This window comes from Marmota monax, unplaced genomic scaffold (genome assembly GCF_021218885.2).
Source record: "Marmota monax isolate L192 unplaced genomic scaffold, Marmota_monax_Labrador192_F-V1.1 WCK01_AAM20220418_F8-fsc00020, whole genome shotgun sequence".
NCBI classification, from domain to species: Eukaryota; Metazoa; Chordata; class Mammalia; order Rodentia; family Sciuridae; genus Marmota; species Marmota monax.
In genome coordinates this window covers 6,478,671-6,498,234 of record NW_026692912.1, presented here as the reverse complement: position 1 = coordinate 6,498,234, position 19,564 = coordinate 6,478,671, and the positions used below count along the sequence as shown (strand labels likewise).

The 19,564-nt window shown below is 36.8% G+C and overlaps 1 protein-coding gene and 2 non-coding genes across 4 annotated transcripts in view; 2 read left to right on the top strand and 1 right to left on the bottom strand.

Moving 5' to 3' along the window:
* Susd1 (sushi domain containing 1) overlaps window positions 1-19,564 on the top strand; it is a 116,366-nt gene that overhangs the window by 54,134 nt on the left and 42,668 nt on the right. For both annotated transcript variants that reach the window (XM_058581627.1, XM_046451606.2), the window contains exons 9-10: window positions 5,684-5,793; window positions 8,177-8,369. In XM_058581627.1, the coding sequence (XP_058437610.1) occupies window positions 5,684-5,793; window positions 8,177-8,369 (303 nt within the window). The remainder of the gene's footprint in view (window positions 1-5,683; window positions 5,794-8,176; window positions 8,370-19,564) is intronic.
* On the bottom strand, window positions 12,189-12,293 carry LOC124097540 (U6 spliceosomal RNA). The gene has a single exon (XR_006853275.1). It is a non-coding gene; the product is annotated as a U6 spliceosomal RNA (small nuclear RNA).
* LOC124097549 (small nucleolar RNA SNORA36 family) lies at window positions 15,748-15,876 on the top strand. The gene has a single exon (XR_006853283.1). It is a non-coding gene; the product is annotated as a small nucleolar RNA SNORA36 family (small nucleolar RNA).

Genomic DNA, 19,564 nt, shown 5'->3' with positions numbered 1-19,564 from the left:
ATCTAGTGAGAATTAGCATTTATACTGGGGCGTCCCAGCTGGGAGAAAGGTATGTCTCTATCGTCATTCAACATTTCCCATCTTTCTCTGTTTATGTCTGTTCTATAAATTTGTCGTTCTCTGCCCTTCAGTCCTGCACATTCCATTGTTTGATTCCCTTTGGTTAAAGTTGGACACATTTGCTCATAAAAGTTTCACCTCGTTAAGAAAATGTTTCTTTGACAGCTTTGTCAGTTTTTCCCAAGATTTTTGGTCAGTTTATGTTTCCTAGATTTTCTTGAGTCCATTTCCATAATTTTAATTTTCTTTCAAAATGTCCATTCAGGCTGGGCGCGGTGGCGCCATGCCTGTAATCCCAGTGCCTCCAGAGGCCGAGGCAGGAGGATCGTGAATTCCAAGCCAGTCTTAGCACCTTAGCGAGGTTGTAATCAATTTAGTGAGACCATAAGCAATGTAGTGAGACCCTGTCTCAAAATAAAAATATAAAAAGTTCTGGGGCTGGGGCTGGGATTGTAGCTCAGTGGTAGAGCGCTTGCCTTGCAAGTATGAGGGTTTGATCCTCAGCACCCCATGAAAATAAAAAAATAAAGGTAAGATGTCCATCTACAACTAAAATATTAAAAACAAAAAGACTGGGGATGTGACTTAGTTACCAGTTACCACCCCCCCACACACACACAAAAAAAATGTTCATTTGGTAGAGATTTTTAAATATATTGGCAGAATGGCATATGGAATATTTGTTTACAACTCCTTTGGGGCTATAGGTTATATAATTCCAGGTTACACTGATTCTTAATTTTTTTCTCTCTCTTTAAAAGTTGATTTTCTTGGGTTGTCTTGTTACACTTTTCTTTTCTGGAAGAAAATTGTCTTTTCCTTTTCAAATTTGTTAATTTCTCTTACCTTGATTATTTTCATCTCCGTGCTTCCCTTAAGTTGATTATATTGTTCTATTTCTAAATTCTTGAGTTGAATACATAATTCAATTTACCCCCATTCTTTCCTATTTGATGATAAAAGTCCTTAATATTTTTTTCTCCTTTCTGGATTTGAGCTTTTGCAGAATCCCTGAGGCATTGATTCATATTCTGTTTATCCTTATTTTCAAAGCTTGATGTAATTGTTATTCTGATTTTCCTTTTGGTTGAAGAATTATTTATGAGAATGTTAATATATATTCTCTTTACCCTTACTTTCAAAGCATTATATAATTGCTATTTTGATTTTTCTCCTTTGATTGAAGAATTAATTATAATTATGTCATACAAGTGGTAGTTTTTTCCCTTTTTAATTTTTACACTTCATTGTTAATTTCTAGTTTTATTACATTTTGATATGCTTTGGGGGATTGATTGACATTTTCTTGGGCCTCACTATTTGGCCAAGTTTTGTCATTTCAGTAGTTGCTGGTTGATAAAGTGGAGGGTGGAGTAAGATCCAGTTTTATGTCAACCTTATTAATAAGGTTATTCAGGACTTCTGTTTTTGTTTTTTTCTTACACGGCCATTTTTCTCAGTTTCTCTTAGAGATTCTAATTGATTTGTTGCACAATATTGATGTTATGATATTTGTGTTTGTGACCTACCTTAATTACAGATTCTTTCACTAGTAGCAAATGGCTCATGGATCACATTGATATAGCTGAACTCTAGGAGTTAGCACATGCTGGGAATCTTTCCAGAAAAGCTTTTGTTTGAGTCGATCAGTTAATTCGCATTATTGTTACTTGTGACCTGATTTCCTTTTCTTCTATCATCTTATTTTTCTTTTCTTTTTTTTAATTATTATTTTCTTTTTTAAGGCTACCTTTTTATGTGTTGTTTTCTTTTTTGCTACACAAATTTCTTTTTCAATGAGTCAGGTAGTACAAATTTTTGCTTCTACTTTACAATTGACCACACTTTTAAGAACACCCTAATTGGGTGCATATTTCTGATTACTAATGTTAAGACTGAAAAAATTATTAACTTCTCCCTGAAGGAGACAGGGAAGTCAGCCTCTCTGTTTGCTTTTATTCCTTCCCCTCTCCCTTTTGTTGTAATTATTTTTTTGGTCTATTATGGCATTTTATTTTCAGCTTCTTAGTCTATATTGACTTATAGCAATACTTACAGCAGTTATCTAAGCTTAGGTATGTGGGGTTTTTTTTAATATTTATTTTTTAGTTGTAGTGGGACACAATATCTTCATTTATTTATTTTTATATGGTGAATGAACCCAGGGCCTTGCCTGTGCTAGGAGAGCGCTCTACCTCTGAGCCACAATCCCAGCCCCTAGGTATGTATTTTAATAGTTTCAGTGCTTACTGCCAATCTTTTAATGCCACTTTTTTTTTTGTATTTTTCCTCTATTTTTATATATCTATCTGAACGGTGATTTTTGTCTTTTCCTCACTGAGGGAATAGGATACTTTCAGAGCCCATAATTATCTGAGAATGTTGTTTTTGTTGTTGTTGCCTTTGCATGTGAATAAGGCCTGATTGAAGATAAAATTCTCCAGACATAAACCTTTGTTTTCAGAATTCTGAAAGCAGTTCACATTGGCTTTGGGAATTTAAAGCTTTGAAAAGGAAGCTTTTTATTTTTCCTGGTGCTAAGGATGAAACCCAGGGCCTTGTACATGCTAAGCGTGAGCTCTGCTACTGAGCTACATTCCCAGTCTCTCTGTCTTTTTTTTTAATCCTATGTAAGCAATCTGATCTTCAGTTTGGATATCATAATTAGCAGTACATTAGCAGTAAAATTCAAGACATTAATTGTTTATGCATGCACCTGGTAAGTGTTTATTGACTACTTATTTTGTGTCTGACATCGTTGTAGGCACTGGGAGTTCCATAGGGAAGAGACAGGAATCTCTTTCCTCATGAAATGTTAGTCTATGGGGAACATAAATGTTCATATATATATATTTTTTTTTACTGAGTTTTCCTACTACCCTGTAAGATTTTTTAATCTTAATTTTGGCTTATCCATATACTAGGAACATTTTCTTTCATTTAATTTCTGATTATCGTTTGTTTTTTTAAGTTTTGTTTTCGGCTCTTCCAGCTAACTATGTGGAATTTCTGTCTGTCCACATTGGTTTCCCATTTCCTCCTTTGTAACGTCTGTTGTTTTTCCTCTGCCTTCCGGGAATATGCAGCAAGCTTGTTTTCTCTATACATTTGTATACTCAGTGCATTTATGGATTGGCAGGTCTCATCATTGCCATTTCTAATGCACTTTGAATTCTGTTGTCGCACTTTCATTTCTTCTTTTTTTTTCCTTGGTCTCATCTTGTTCCCTTTTTATTTCTGCCTCTTTCAACTAGTTTTTCCTCTGCTGTCATATTCTTTTTCTGTGTCATCCTTTTCTCTTGTTGAAATCCATTTTTAAATGTTTTAACGGAAAGTACAAAATGGTTGCTGCCTAATTTTATCATCACTTTCCTTATTTTTTTCCCCAGAAGTATGTTCACTCTTTGCCCCCCTAAACATGATTTTCCCTCCTTCCCTGTCCTCAGTAGAATCATTTCATAGTACTCCCCACCTTTAAAAAAATTTTTTTTTTGCAGGGGGAGTGGCTTCTAGATTACTCCTCTGGGGAAGATGAAAGTTCTGTCTAGGTCTGATATTTCCCTCATAATAAGATGGATGGCATTCCTTTTGATCTCACCTTTTCCTGGATAATATTAATGTGCTTATCTCGGATCTCCTCCTGAAGAATTCACTGTTGGTTGGGTGAGCCAGCCTCCTTTGGGGAGCAGCAGCATGAAAGCCCACAGCCAGAGCTTTAATCTGAGCAACTTGCTATCTTAATTGGTAAACTGTTGGCCTTGGGCCAGCTCCGCATTGCCTGGCTTCATTATGGTGCTATAATCACTGAGGCAGGAAGAAGGCCCATCTCTTTTGTCAACCCTGGCTTTCTGTCAGTGGAACCTGCAGGTCCCCAGGGCTCTGCTTGGAATTTCTTCCTTGTTACTGATCTCCAGTGTGCTAAGGAATTATTACTAGCAATAATAATAGTAGTCTATGTACTTTTTTTGCCCTGACTGCCTATCTGAATTGTCTAGTAAACTTAAAATATATATATATATATATATATATATATATATATATATATATATATATATATATATATTTGTCCAATTGCTACCCTTACATATGAGGACTGGCCTTTCTTCCCAACTTGAATGCAAATTTTGACCCATTTTTACTTATTCTCAGTCATTTCTGTTAGGAGTGGGTGTGGGAAGTGGAAACCTTTCTTCATGCTTCCATCTTCCCCTGAATTCAGACTGTAATGGCTGTATAATGTGAGCATCATCCTGAGTGGGAGCTCTGCAGACAGAACTGCTTACGTACTGTTTGTGCACAGACTTTATGTGGTATTTTTTTTACGTACGAACATATATTTCTTTCATATATACATCTGGTATCCTTCAAAATCATATGCATACATGTGGCTATTTTTTCTCTGTTGTCCTTATGAAATCTTTAAAAGAAAAGTTGTGAAGGTAAGGGAGCGCATATATGATAGGTCTTCAAATTCTTTCTCATAACCAAATTTATATATTTTTCAGTAATAGGAATATTTTCTCTCAGCTGATTGCCTGTTGCTGAGTATGTTGGTGATATTGAAAATATTGTGGACAGTCCCTATTTTGACTAGGATAACTTATTGTTATCATTGATACCTCTTTAGGTGGCAGAGATTCCCCATGTGAAAAATACATATTAAAGGTAGCTATAAAATAGTTTCTGCCTAATAGACATTTCAACTTTTTCTTGGGGGCTGGCAATGAAGTTCGGGTGAGAGTATGTGTGAGGCCCTGGGTTTGATCCCCAGAACCACAAAACAAAAATTAAAAAAAATAAAAACCAAACATATTTTTCTCATTGACAGAAAATATAGAGACTTGTGTACTAGGAAATTTGCTTTTCTTAAAAATTACCATGTTACTCCTGGACTCTCTGTGAGTTCTTTAGTTTGTTATAAGAAACCTGTATTTTTTTTTCTACATTAATAAATTAATACATTGGAGGAATGGATTCAACTGCCAGAGGGGTGGAATGACTTTTTCTGAACAATGGTTGAACAAGTCTGCCTTCTGATTATTTTATGGCCTTTGGGGAACACAGCTGAGTAGCTCTTGATATACCGACTTCTCTGAGAACAAGTACTTCCTGTCAGGTTATCTACTCTGGTCATTTCCTAGGTTGAAAAGCACCTGCCCTGAGACTTTGAATCCAGGGTCTTTGATTTTTATTTACCGTTTTCCTCATTCTCAGACTTTCTGGCTACTTACTTGTCTGCTTATCTTCATGACATTTTACTCTGGAGTATCCAAGTGATCCGATTAACTTTCTAAAAAGGGCACAGCTTTATTAATTTACAGTGATATTTAAATATTTCATTTGATTCTCTCAACAGCCTATGATATAAGAAAGCAAGCTGGATTATTGGATTTCACCAATGAGAAACAGGTTCAGAAGGGTTCAGGGACTTGGATTTTCATACAACTAGGAAGTTGTAGAGCCAGGACTTGAAGCTAAGCATGCTGATGCCAGAGTGAATGGCCTTCCTGGTTTTATACGCCCTCCCAGCTCTCTGAAGGTGTTGGAGTCTCACCTGTCCTTAGCCATGATATGTTTTGCTAAAATGATGCAACCTTTCCCTGTGTTCTCTCTTGTCTTTTAGAAGATGATCTCTTGGAAGATGATGGAATTTTCAATATTTCAATATTTAATGAAACTTGTTTGAAATTGAACAGGCATTCTAGGAAAGTTGGATCAGAAAGAATGTACCAAGTAAGAAGATCTCTTATGCTATCTGTCAAAGAATGGTCTTAGAAATGTGGGTGACCTCCAAGTGATGATCCATACTATTGGAATAAAATTTTAGACAGTTTGTGCTTTTTCTTTTTAGAGATGGATATGAGATGGATGGGAGGGACTGAATTGAAAGAAAGACACTGTATTTAGTGACTTATTATTTCCCCTGCCTGAATATTTCACACTCTTATTTTATTGCATTTAAAAATTACAGGTTATTTTACTGTCAAATTCATATTTGGACAAGGATATTTAAGGAACTCGTTGCATGATTATTGGACCTCATTTAACTTGATTTTTTTAAACAACATAAGTCAAATTATAAGTTGATTCAGACAGGAATTAAGCTTTACTTTTCTATCATTTTTAGTGACTAGCAAATCATCTGGCAGAGAGTAGTAAGTATTAAGTTAAAGTTAAGTATTTATTCTATAATGATTACTCCAAGAATATCATCTATTAGGATCTGGAAGTTCCAATTCAAACAAAAATGTAAATAAACAGGCAACTACATCATGGTATAATGAGGACTTTGATAAAAAAATAAAGAATGAAATGGGAGATTTGTGTGTGTGTGTGTGTGTGTGTGTATGCACACGTGTGTCTCTAGGAAAAATTTTTTAGCAAGAAGCAAAGACTATGCTGAGTCATAAAAAAATGAACAGGAATTAGACAGTTACAAGAACTGGGGTGAGGGTGAAGAGGGTGCTGTGGTGAGTCGAGTAGCATATTGGGTAATAGAGAAAGCAAAGGGCGTTAAGAAGAAATGAGACAAAAGTCTAAGCAGTGGCCCCATGTGAGAAGCCCTGTATGCTGTGCTTCTGTATTTGAATTTTATTTTTATGTCTATGCAAAGAATTTTAAAATGGCAAGTGAAACATTCAAATTTCCACATTAGAAAGAACCCTGAACCTAGAAACATATTCTAGCACCCAAATAACTTAATATATGATGAAAGTGATTTTTTTCTTTTCAAATCAGTTGAGAAAGCAAAGTTTATTAAATGAATGGACTGGGACCATTAACCAACTACTTGGTTAAGAAAATAAATGACTTTTATCAAAGTGACTGAAGAGTAAAAATTTTTAAAAAAATATTTTGTTTTAGTTGTAGTTGGACACAATATCTTTATTTTTATGTGGTGCTGAAGAACGAACCCAGTGCCTCACATGTGCTAGTTGAGCGCTCTATCGCTGAGCCACAAACCCAGCCCTTGAAAAGTAAAATTTTTTCAAGATTGTTTTTAATGTGTTAGACAAAGATTAACTTATGTAATATGTGAAACAGTCTAAGTCCAAAGGAAAAAAGTAAACATTCAAAAGCAATTTGCACAAGACAATATACTTATTGTCCAAACACACATAAACACATGTTATATGTCACCAGTAATGGTCCAGAAGGGTTCTGTGAGATCTTGGGGGAGCAGCTCTGAGGATGACCTAGTCTAGGGGTTGGCCATGGATATGGGTGACTGAAGTGGAGTGGAGGAAGTTCATAGCATCAAGTTCAAGGAACTCTGAGGCCACATTTTGATGGCTTATCTATGAGGACACTTAAGTTATTTAGGAGAATTCAAGGAGTTGGGGGAGAGAGGAATCCTTATGAACCAAGGGTCAAGGTCTTAGATGACCTGGAAGACTGATGGGTAAGAGAGTGATTGACAGGGATGGGGAGGGGTGAAGGGTAGGATAGCCAGGAATATTGGCATCAATGCCAACACTAAACCCATGGTCTCCACCAGATAAAATGCACTGGTTGATCCGGGGCCAATCATCTGACTTCTGGGATCTTCCCCTGTAACTCTCTGTATCTGTTGCTTGAGTGGTGGTGGGTCGAGTGTGATTGGTTAGCAGTATGTGTGGTGACTCTGTGGATGAAAAGCTTTTCACTAGAGCTCTAATGGGAAGGAGCAGCTGAAGTCCCATTGTACAGTTACTGCAAAATCTGAGGTAGTCCTGAAAAAGTTTAAGTACTGTGGACTGTGAAGCTCATCTATGGATTCCTTACAGTGAAAAGAAAGCAAAAGACTTTTGCCCAGTAGCTCCAGTGCAGTCCTTTTCACTTGAGTGGGCATCAAGGGATTTTATTATTCTGCAATGTATTTATTCATCCAAGATTTGTCTGTCTGTCATGCAATTTAGTCGTAGTCTTATACCTTGTTGAGAGAGAAATTCAATGGGTAAGGTAAGATAACTCTAGTAAGTACATTCCCAGTTTAGCTCACTGTAGTATTAAAAATAATTCTCAATAGGTAAAGATAAATGAAACTTTCATGTTTTGTCTCCATTTTGCTTATAGTCTAGACATCTGCAAGCCAACAGAAAATTTAATGCAGCGCTTTCTTTTATTCTCATGGCAGTTTAAAGTTCTGGGTCAAAGATGGTATCTGGATAACTTTTATCATGCAACATCTTTTAACCTCACAACGAAGGAACGAGTTCTGGAAGTGTGTTTGGATTTGTACCCGGCAACCCAGTATACAGTGAATATCACCCTCCTGAGCTCTCCTGAGCAGCACTCAGTACAGATAATGATAACAACTGCACCAACAGGTAGGTGGAGATGACTTCCTGTTTTTGTACCTCAGGACAAGGTAAATATGTAAATTGATCTGTACAGTGTTGGGGAGCTTGGAGGTGGGGGTCAGGAGACTTGTGTTCTAGTTCTAACAAGCTACCAGCTTTGGCTGGGGTTCAGGATACCTTAACCCTACCACTTAGCCCTTTCCCCACAGGGTTCTGGCTTATAGAGGAACAGACTACTTTATCCAGGGATCCCTGGTAGTCCTCGATTGAGAATTCTGTAAAGCCTTTTATGACTCACCCTAACTTTAAGATGATCCTCACCTCAGGGGTGTATAACTAGAACCAACCTCCAGGAGATAAAAATGTGAGCTTACTGTGCCTGGCACCAGCAGAACCAAGAGGCTCCCTTATTGGGCCATAAGTGAGCACATTTACTCAACATAGATAGAGAGCCTGAAGGTCAGACACCTTGGAAACTTCTTTTGTGGCCCTTTGAGGAAGCTGCTTGGAGGCCGGCTGTGTTAACTGCACAGCTCCCCCTAGTGGGACAAAGAATCTCTACCATTTCTCCTGTTCTTGAATCTTGGGGTATAACAAATAAATTTCCAGGTAGCCACAAGAGCCTGTCCCTTTGAAGGAAAACAGCAGTATAGTGCAGGGCCAGCTCTGATCCTGAATCCTTCTCTCATATTTGCCACAGCTCTGGATGGCTTTCGGGTGGACAGTTTGGTCTTTGCACTCAGAAGACTCTGAAAGGCATGAGACACGAATGTTCTCCATGGGGGTCTCATGTGTTAGTAAGCAGAGTTGTCTGAGTAGCTTATTAAGATACTGGTTCCCAGGATCCATTACAGAAGTTCTGATTCAGCAGGTCTGGGGTGGGCACCCCCAATTTTCATTTCTAGCAAGCTTCCAGACCTTGCTGAGACTGCTAGCCCACATTTTGAGCAACATTGAACTAACCACATAGATCTTAGCTCCTTCTGGGCAATTTAAAGGCCTTCATGGGCAGGAACATGATGAAAAAAAAGAAAAAAAAGGCAGGGGGAAAAGTGGTAGTTAAATAATTCTACCTGCTCATGTATAAGAGGCCTGCATGTTATAACTGTGTTGCCTGATTGATGAAGTTTTCCTGATAGTCAGATATGTACCTCATCAGTTCCTGCATTCCAGCTGCAGAGACCGAGAGTCCCCAATTCTTCCCAGGGTGTTCCACTCTCCCGTGGCATCTCTTGTCCTTACATTCCACATACTGGTCAGAATATCCACATTTTTACAGGGAGAAACTGAGTCTTAACCCTCCTTTCACTGAGGTTACACAGGATGAACAGACAGACAGATGAGAAGTAAAGCATCCGCTTCATTGATCTGGGAGAGTTCTCAAGAACTACCCCAATACAGATTTCAGGTAAAAGCTACATTGGAGAAGGAGGAGGTTTAAGTACATGGGCAATTGAATCTGCAAGGGAGCCTTGGCTAGGTTTCCCACCCAGCCTTAGGCTGAACAACAGAGAGAGGGACAGTGGGCAGACTGTTATTTCCTGGAGACTGGAGATACATGCAGTGCCCCTTGTACTTGGGCAAAGGCAAGTTCTAGAGAGCAAGAGTCTGTGTCTTGTTTGGGCAGTGATTTGTGATATATGGACTCTACCCACTGATAGCCTCTTATCAGTCAGCTTACATATTTACTGTTCCTTCCTTGAGGTTTAATGAGTAGGGAATTTTCCTTTCCTTTATGGAAATGAGAAGACAGGTTAAGTAAGCGACCTTGAGCACACTGGAGCAAGGTAATTGACCTCTGTGATGTGGAGGTTGGACAGGAAGGATCCATTTTAGTCCCAGGAGTCTATGTTAGGAAAGCAATTCAAATTATTTTTAGGTTCCTTCAATTCATTTCTTTCAACATCCAGACTTCTTGATTGATCTGTTTACTGTATTTATTTCATTTATCAAATGTTGTATTCTTATTGTAACATACTATTTATTCATGTACTAAAACATCAATCTTTTATTATTTATATGTCAAACACTGTTTTACAGTTTCTTTTAATTTTGATAAACAATACTTTTGATATAAATCATTTAGATTTCTTTCTTTTTTTAAAATATTTATTCTTAAGTTTTAGATGGACACAATATCCTTATTTTACATTTATATGGTGCTGAGGATCGAACCCAGTGTCTTATGCATGCTAGGAAAGCACTCCACCACTAAGTCACAACCCCAGCCCCAATCATTTAGTTTTCTATGTAATCAAATCTACTAATCTTTTCCTTTGTGATTTATTACATTAATATTAAATGTGTAATTTTTAAAAATAAAAGAATAATTAAATCCCATCTACTTATAAGAAAAACTTTAAGTGACTCGTATGAGTATATAACATAAAAGATAATAGGTTATAAGTCTAAGCTAAAGAAAAAAAGGTAAAAAATGGCAGGAACATAAAAGAAGTAAGAACAAGGTTAAGAATAATTTATATCCTTATAACCCATTTGCTTGTTCATTGGTGGTTCACATATTTGGATGTAAGCTTTCTACCGGTCTGGTCAGAAAGAGAGCTGCTACCTTGTCCATAATGTTATAACATGGCAGTGTTTTTCACAAGTATATATATTTTTCCTAACACGAAGATCAGATAGGCGTTTCTGATTTCAGGGGGTCTCATAAATAGGACGATGCATGAACAGCATTTTGTGAGGGGTTTATATGTCTGATTTCTATGTTGCCTGCCCACATAGCTCATTATATTATGGGAAAGCACAGTTCAGCATGGGTGTTCAAGGAAAGATGCGCTGGGAATGCCTGCCCCCTACAGATCCGGCTTGACCCAGGACCAGGTCCAGGGCTTTTAGACTACTGGAGGGTATGATTGGAAGCCATTTCTTTCAATCAGTGTTCCCTAAATATTGTTTCTCTTAATTGAGATTTGAAGTTGAGTCATTCTGTTCCCTCTCACAATCCCCAGGGAGCATTATTCTGTGTGGCACAAGAATACAAGAACTTGAGCTTGAGTAGAAGGCTACCTGCTTGTGTTGGAAGGTTGAGCCCAGGGCATTATCTTCCAGTGAATGGATGATTGAGCCCCCCAAATTCGTCTCCATATAATAATGTAGTCACATAATTTTAGCTTGAAAAATTTCATAGTGGTTCTAACCAGATACCAAATTTGTCTAAAGAAGAGTTTTTAAAAAATAACAAACTCCCAGTCTCTGACAGTGTTCTATCTTCTTGTTCTTTCTAAGATAAACTGCTCCCAAAATGTACATCGAGGATAACCAAAATGATAACTGCTATTTATAGAGCAGAAATAAAAATAGTAACTTTGCTTTCAGAATAGTGGATTTATAGCCATTCTTTCTGATAATATTTAGATTGCAAAGCCAACTCTCTATTTAGACTATTTCTAATTAGGGATTTTAGAACCTTATCATTTATATATAAAACCATGTTTGTTTTTTAGCTCCTTTTAGCAAAGGTTTGCATGCAATTAGATATTTCTAAAATAATTTTCATAAATTAAAAAAAAATGAAAAGAGAGAACATAATACTTTTCCAAGGGAATAAAGCCCTAGAAATCCCACACTCTTTTCATTTTTTTTGATTGACACATATTTGTACAAATTTATGAACTACAATTTGATGTTTTGATCCATGTAATAATTGAGTAATGATTGATCCACCTGGGGTAATTAATATATCTATCACCTTAAAATTTTATTATGTCTTTAGGTTGAGTACATTTAGAATTCTCTTTTCTAGCTATTTTGAGGTATTTAATGCATTTTAATTATATTCATCCTGCTGTGCTGGAGAACACCAGAACTTATTTCTTCTAACTATAATAAAATATGGATTATTTCATGAATTTTCATGTCACTCTTATACAGCAGCTGTGCTAATATTCTCTATTATTCCAACTGTAGCATATGTGCTGCCAAAGTAAGCACAACCATAATTTTTTTTTGAGGGGGGAGTACCAGGGATTTAATCCAGGAGTGCTTTTCTATGATCTACATCCCCAGCCCTTTTTATTTTTATTTTGAGTCAGGGTCTCATTAAGTCCTAGGGTCTTGCTAAGTTGCGGAGGCTATCCTTGAACTTGCTACCCTCCTGCCTCAGTCTCCCAAATTGCTGAGATCATAGGTGTCTGCCACCACTCCTGGCATAATCATAACTCTTTTTTTTTTCTTTCCAGTACTGGGGTTTGAACCCAGAGCCTCATGTATACCAGGCAAACCTTTACCACAATGTCCCTGGCCCCACAATCATAACTCTTAAAGTGGATTTATGATACAGGGTTTCTAATAAATGTGCAGTTTAAGATCGATGTTGACCTGAAAAATCTTTCCTGGTGACTGATTTCTGTGCTCATTATCCAGGTTCAAACAATAGATAATAAAGACCATCAATAATTTAACATTGTTTTTGATATTTTTCCATAAATTGAAAGATGGTATACCAGTAATCTGTGATGAAAGAGTCACATCTGCAGTCTACTTGTTTCTCTTAGGACCCATTAGCTTGAGAAAAATCGTACCTGCAATTGGTCAAGACAGAAATTGGCATTTTAAAAATATTATCTTTACTCATAAAGATGAATAAGTTATTTAGAATTGGAGCCCTCCACTAAATGGTCCTAACTGCTGTGAAGGCAACAAGTTCATCTCATTCTTAATCATCTGTATAAACACGAGGCTCCAAGACTGAACATGCATCTCAGTGTTTTTTCCCTCACAAACTCACGCTGAAACTTAATTCCCAACTTAAGTCCCATCTTAATGGTGTTTGGTGGTGGGACCTTTGAGAATAATTAGGAATACAAGAGATCATAAGGGTGGGGAGCCCATGATTAGATTAGTGGCTTTATAAGAGGAGGAAGAGAGACCCAGTTAGCATGCTTGCTGTATCTCATTTTGTGATGCCATTGATCTCCATACCATGACCACAGGAAGGCCCTCACCAGATGCTCAGCAGATGCAGTGCCATGCTTCAGAACCCCGAGTCGAGTAAACCCTCTTTTCCTTAGGAATTATCTAGCTTATGTTAGTCAGCTATAGCAACAGAAAACAGACAAATTCAATAGCCATTAATGCAATGCAGAGGAACCGTAACTATAAGATATTCTTTTAAAATTTCACTTGTAACTTTTAAATTTTATTGTAATTTCAAAAAATTTCCATTTTCACTTGCATGAACTCTATCCCTCTTACTCTTGTTCTCTCTCCCTTAAATATATCCCATTTGGTTGTGGTGCATTGTTCCTTATGTGGTGTTGAAAATTCTCTTCAGTAATATTTTTTAAAAAGTATTTTTTTAGTTGTCAATGGACCTTTATTTTATTTATTTATATGTGGTGCTGAGAATCGAACCCAGTGCCTCATACATGCTAGGCAAGTGCTTTACCACTGAGCCACAACCCCAGGTCCTCTTTAGTAATAAATAAATAAATAAATATATTATATATTTGTATTTTTGCACTAATATTCATAAATAATGTTGGTCTAAAATTTTCTCTTTTTTTGGTGCTATCTTTATCAGATTTAAAGATCAATATTTTCCTTGCTTCTTAATAATAATTTGAAAGGCTTTCTTTATTGGTTATGCCCTGGGACAATTCATGTTTCATTTGGTCTATCCAAATTAATGAATGGTTTGGTAGAATTCATCAAATTTTATGCAGTAATCTGGGCATGGGGCACCTTTTATGGAAACTGGTCTTTTTTTTTTTTGTAGTTGTAGATGGACAGAATGCCTTTATTTTATTTGTTCATTTTTATGTGGTGCTAAGGATCAAACCCAGTACCTCACACATTCAAGGCAAGTGCTCTGCCACTGAGCTATAGCCCCAGCCCTGTTTAAACTTTTTGAATGGGGTCCATTTTGGTAAATTGGATTTTCCTAAGAATTACCTGTTTCATCTAAATTTTAAAACTTATTTGCATAGTGGCCTACAAAGTGGTTCTGTTTAACTGTTTGGATTTTCTTCTTTCTTGAAGATTATCTTTCCTTGTATTTTTATTTTCTTTCTTTTTTTTCTGGATTAAATTAGCTAGTGGTCTATTTTGTTAATACAGTTGTCCCTTAGTATCCATAGGGGATTTGTTCCAGCACTCCACTGATACCAAGATCTGAAGATGCTGAAGTCTTTTATGGAAAATGTGTAGATTTGCATATAACCTACCCACAGCCTCCTGTATATTTTAAGTCTTCTCTAGCTTAACAATATAACACCTAACATAATGCAAGTTCTGTGAAAATAGTTTTGTACTATATTGTTTAGGGAACAAAGACAAGAACAAAAGTCTGAATATGTTCAGTACTGACCTAATTTTCCCCCCCAAATAGTTTTGATCCCAGGTTGGTTGAATCCATGGATTTGGAGTCCATGGTTACAAAGGCCTGACTGTCCAAGAGTTAGGTTAGTTAATTGGATCTCCTCTCTTTTTCTCTCTGCTCTTTCAACATTAGGAATTAGCAAACTACGGCCTGTAGGCCAAATCAGGTCTTTTGCCTTTTTCCATAAAAGCAGTTTTATTGGAACAAAGGCACAGTTGAGTAGTTGTGACAGACTGGTCTGGCCTTGAAAGCCAAATATATTTAATTATCTGGTCTACTATAGGAAAAAAAATCTTGATTCTTGTTTTATGTCATTAATTTCTACTTTCATAATTATTATATTCTTTTTTTTTTCTTTTTAAAGTACCAGGGATTGAAGTCAGGGGGGTTTAACCACTGAGCCACATACCCTGCCCCCCCCCCCCCCCCCGGGGTGGGGGGCACCTTTTTTATATTTTATATAGAGACAGGGTCTCTCTGAATTGCTTAGGGACTCACTAAGTTGCTGAAGTTGGCTTTGAACTCACCATTCTCCTGTCTCAGCCTCTTGAGCCACTGGGATTACAGGTGTATGCCATTTTATCTGACTACAATTATTATATTCTTTCTTAAACTGCTGTTTTTGTTTGCTTTATAAAGGTGATTGCAGTATATCTTCATTGTGAATTGTGGCTTTTAGCATTAAAATGGGTCCTTTGTTTTATTTAATGATTTCAGGTTAAATTGTGCTTTGTCTTGCATCAGGATTACAACTCAGTTGCAGGATTGCAACTTTCTTATGGTTTCTGTTTGTCTTGATAAATTGTTGCCATTGCTTTCATCCTTAGCCTTTCTGAATCTCTTCATTCTAGGTATCCCTCTTATCTATAGCTTAATGTTGTATCTTCCATTGTAAGACAAATTGAAAATCTTTTAAACCTTTAAATTAGTAAATTAAACCCATTTTTAGTTACTACTGATAGACTGATATGTTTGGCCTCAACTCTGTTCTATTACTTTATATTATAATTACTGTGTGTATTATGTTACAGTTCTTATATTTCTTTTTCTGTGGCTTCTTTGTTGTTTTGTATTTGTGCCATTTTAAAATGCCCTGTCTGTTTTTTAAAATAAACTTCGGGACACTGAAATAGGCCAGGAGAGATTATTGGATAAAAAGTATTATACTATTTATTTATCTCCCAGCCTACAAAAAAAAAAAAAAAAAAAAAAAGACAAAAAAATGAACAAAACAGAACAAAACACCTATCTCTTGTTATATCATTTAACTTTAAAAAAAAATTAATTAATTTATTTTAATTAGATATATATGACAGAATGCATTTTGATTCATTGTACACAACGTTTCATTTCTCTGGTTGTACACGGTGTAGCATCACACTCTATGTGCAGTCATACATATACCTAGAGTAATGATGTCCACCTCATTCCAGCATCTTTCCTGTCCCCACACCCCCTTTAACTTTTTAAACATCTGGATTGCCAGTTTTTTTTTTTTTTTGGTGTGTGTGTGTGTGTGTGTGTGTGTCCGGGGAAGGTTGGAGAGTGGTACTAGAGATTGAGCTTGGGGGTGCTCTATCACTGAGCCACACCCTCAGCCCCTTAAATTTTTTTTTTTTTTTTGGATATAGGGTCTCACTAAATTGTCCAGGCTGGCCTCAAACTGTGCTTCTCTTGCCTTAGCCTCCTCAAGTTGATGGGATTATAGGCAAGTGATGCCCAGCTGATTTGCCAGGTTTTTTTTTTTTTTTTAATATTTCTTTTTAGTTGTAGATGGACCCAATATATTTATTTATTTATTTATTTTATGGGTGCTGAGGATCAAACCCAGTGCCTTATGCGTGCAAGGCAAGTGCTCTACCACTGAGCTACAATCCCAGCTCATGATTTGCTGGTTTTAATGGCATATTTAACTCTCATTTGTTGCTCTTATGACATTCAATTAGTTTATTCTACTTCCATTTTCTGCTGTCCCTTCTCTGTTTTCCAGTTGCATCAATATCAGAACATATACCATTTATATATTATTCCTCCACCCTGCCCTATCTTTATTTTAGTCTAAGAGTCATAGTTCATTGTATCTAATGTTTACCATCATTCCTTTTACTGAAATTCCTCAGTTATTTCTTGGATGAAGATCATCTAGAAACTTCTCAGGAGTATTGCCTGAGTTCTCTCATGTTTAGACAGTTCTCTGTTGCCTTAATGTTGCTGAAAGCTCAGTTCTTGCCCCAGTGCCAATCCAATGATGAGGACATGGTTTCCAGAGAAAAGAAAAAGAAGATTTATTGCTTTGCTAGCAAAGGAGAAACACAGGGTGCTCCTGTCCCAAAGGCTGTGATTCTGCCCATCAGCAAGAATGGGGTGGTAGGGGGGTGTTTAAACAGGTGATTCAGAAAAAATGAGATTAGGGAGGAGAGATCAGGGAAAATCAGGAAAAGGTTAGAGAAAAGAAGACCAGGGAGGAGAAGATCAGGAAGAGGAAGGTTGGGAAAAAGAAAAGAAAAAAAAATAAAAAGTGAAGTTTCAAAGCCACAAGGGATATAGTCAAAGCATCAAGGGAACCCAGGCTTGAGGCTAGAAAGATAGTGTAGCTGGATGTAAAAATCCTAGTTCCCATGTACTTGGTTTGAGTTTTTTTTTTAAATGTTCAGATTTTCCTTCTTGCTTTTTATGTAGCTTTTGAGAAATCAGACGAAGGTTGATTTTTTTTTTTGTCTTTGGATTTTTGTTTATTTATTTCTTTGAGTGGAGCTCCTGAGGATTTTTAACCTAGTTTTACTTAGAAAGGTTTTAGGGATGATTATTCCGGATCTGCTTTCTTAGGTATCTGGTGTCCCCTTTTATAATTTACTTTTCGGTCTTATTTTTGTAAAGTTATCTTGAATTATATTTTAAATATTAATTCTGTTTCAATGTTTCTTATTCTTCAGAGACTTTAATTATACATATGTTGGATCTTTGTGTATAGTTCATTTCAATCACTTTATTATTTTTTTTAGTTGTTTTAATTTCATGTTTTTTTAATTGTTTTTTTCTGTATTTCTTAAATGTCCTTTATTCAGTTTCCTTGTAATCTTTTTTTTAAGGCATCAAAAAATTTAGTTTTTATTTCTGACCTGAGTTCTCTTTTCCTTTCATTTCTTTCCTGAATTTAGTCATTTCTGTTCCATTTCCTTTTGCTTTGTGTCCATTTCTTCTTAGTTTTTAATTTTCTGACTAAAGGTATTTCTTTCATACCCTCAGATGCTTATTGGCAGATGTTTATTTTGTTATAGATTGTCCCCCCTAGTTCTGTGGGTTTTAAAAAGTGTAGAGCTTTTCACAAGCTGAGAGGTTTTGAGTCTGATTTTGGGTCTGTAAAGGAAGACTGCTTTTGTCTATTGCCTCTGGGCAGAATTGGTGGTTTAGGTGACTAACAGGATTTCTGGGTTAAGACTGCCCTCTTCTGTCATCGAGGAAAGTACAGCTTCTTTTTTTTTTTTTTTTTTTTTTTTTTAAAGAGAGAGAGAATTTTTTTAATGTTTATTTTTTAGTTTTTAGCAGACACAACATCTTTGTTTGTATGTGGTGCTGAGGATCGAACCTGGGCTGCACGCATGCCAGGCGAGCGCGCTACCACTTGAGCCACATCCCAGCCCCAAGGAAAGTACAGCTTCTTTAAAGGGTTTGTTGTTTTGTTTTGGGGTAAGGTTGGGGGTGCATTGTGTATTCATGTAGCTTTGGGTTCTCTTTTTACCTTATAGGGTCTTGCAGTGACCTTTGCTTCTTTCTCCATCGCCACTTGGTCTCCAGAGACACATAGTCCTTTCTTCTTGCCCTTTTTTCTACAAAAGCAATGACTTTCTCAAAATGCTACCTGATGACCATTGACTTTTTTCCATTTCTCTGTACTCAGAGTATAGGGTAGGACTCTCTTCTAGATTAAATGCACTTTAAGGGCCGAAATTGTCTTATTCAAGTACCTTTATTCCATTGGGTTAATACAATATCAGTTGCTTAGCTTCCCTCTTTTTAAATTTTTTTGTAGTTGTAGATGGACAGCATGTCTTTATTTTATTTGTTTATTTATATGTGGTGCTGAGGATCGAACCCAGTATCTCACACATGCGGGGCATGTGTGCTCTACTACTGAGCTACAATCCCTGCCTTTTGCTTTCCTCTTACTGCTCATTGTTTGCATTTAAACAGTGAGGAATGCTGTGACTGCCACTGTCCTAGACACTGGGAACACAAAGATTAGTTCAATGGAGACGATAGACAAGGGTCAGTAATACAATGCATAGGCCAAGTGTGATGATGCATACCCACAGTCCCAAGTGACTTGGGAGGTTGAGGCAGGAGGATCCCAATTTGAGGCCAGCCTCAGCAAATTGGCAAGGCCCTGAGTAACTTAGTGAGACCCTGTCTCAAAAAAAAAAAAAAAAAAAATTAAGAACCAGGGATGTAGCTCAGTGGTAAAGTACCCCTGGGTTCAGTTCAGTACAAAAATAATAATGATAATAACAATAATACAATGCATAAAGTGGTATTTGCAGGATACTTCAGGGGCAGAGAGGAAGTAATGACTGAATTTGTTCAGAGTTACTCTCCCACAAAATGAAGCAGAAACAAAGTGCCAAATAATTTGATTAACCAGGAGCCCAATTTTCTCTGAGACTTTCTTGCAGGTTTGTTTTTTCAACTTTAGGGTTAGCCCAGTGGGTGGGGGAGGTAGAGAAAGAGTGGCCACTGCAAGTGAGCCAGTGAAGGATGAGAGACAAGGGCATTTAAAGGGTTTTTATAGCAAAAGATCCGAAAGCAGGAGGAAAAGACTCAGAATCCTGGGTCCACGATACCTGTGGTTCAGACTGTAAAGCCCCTTGAATGGAGGAAGGTGACC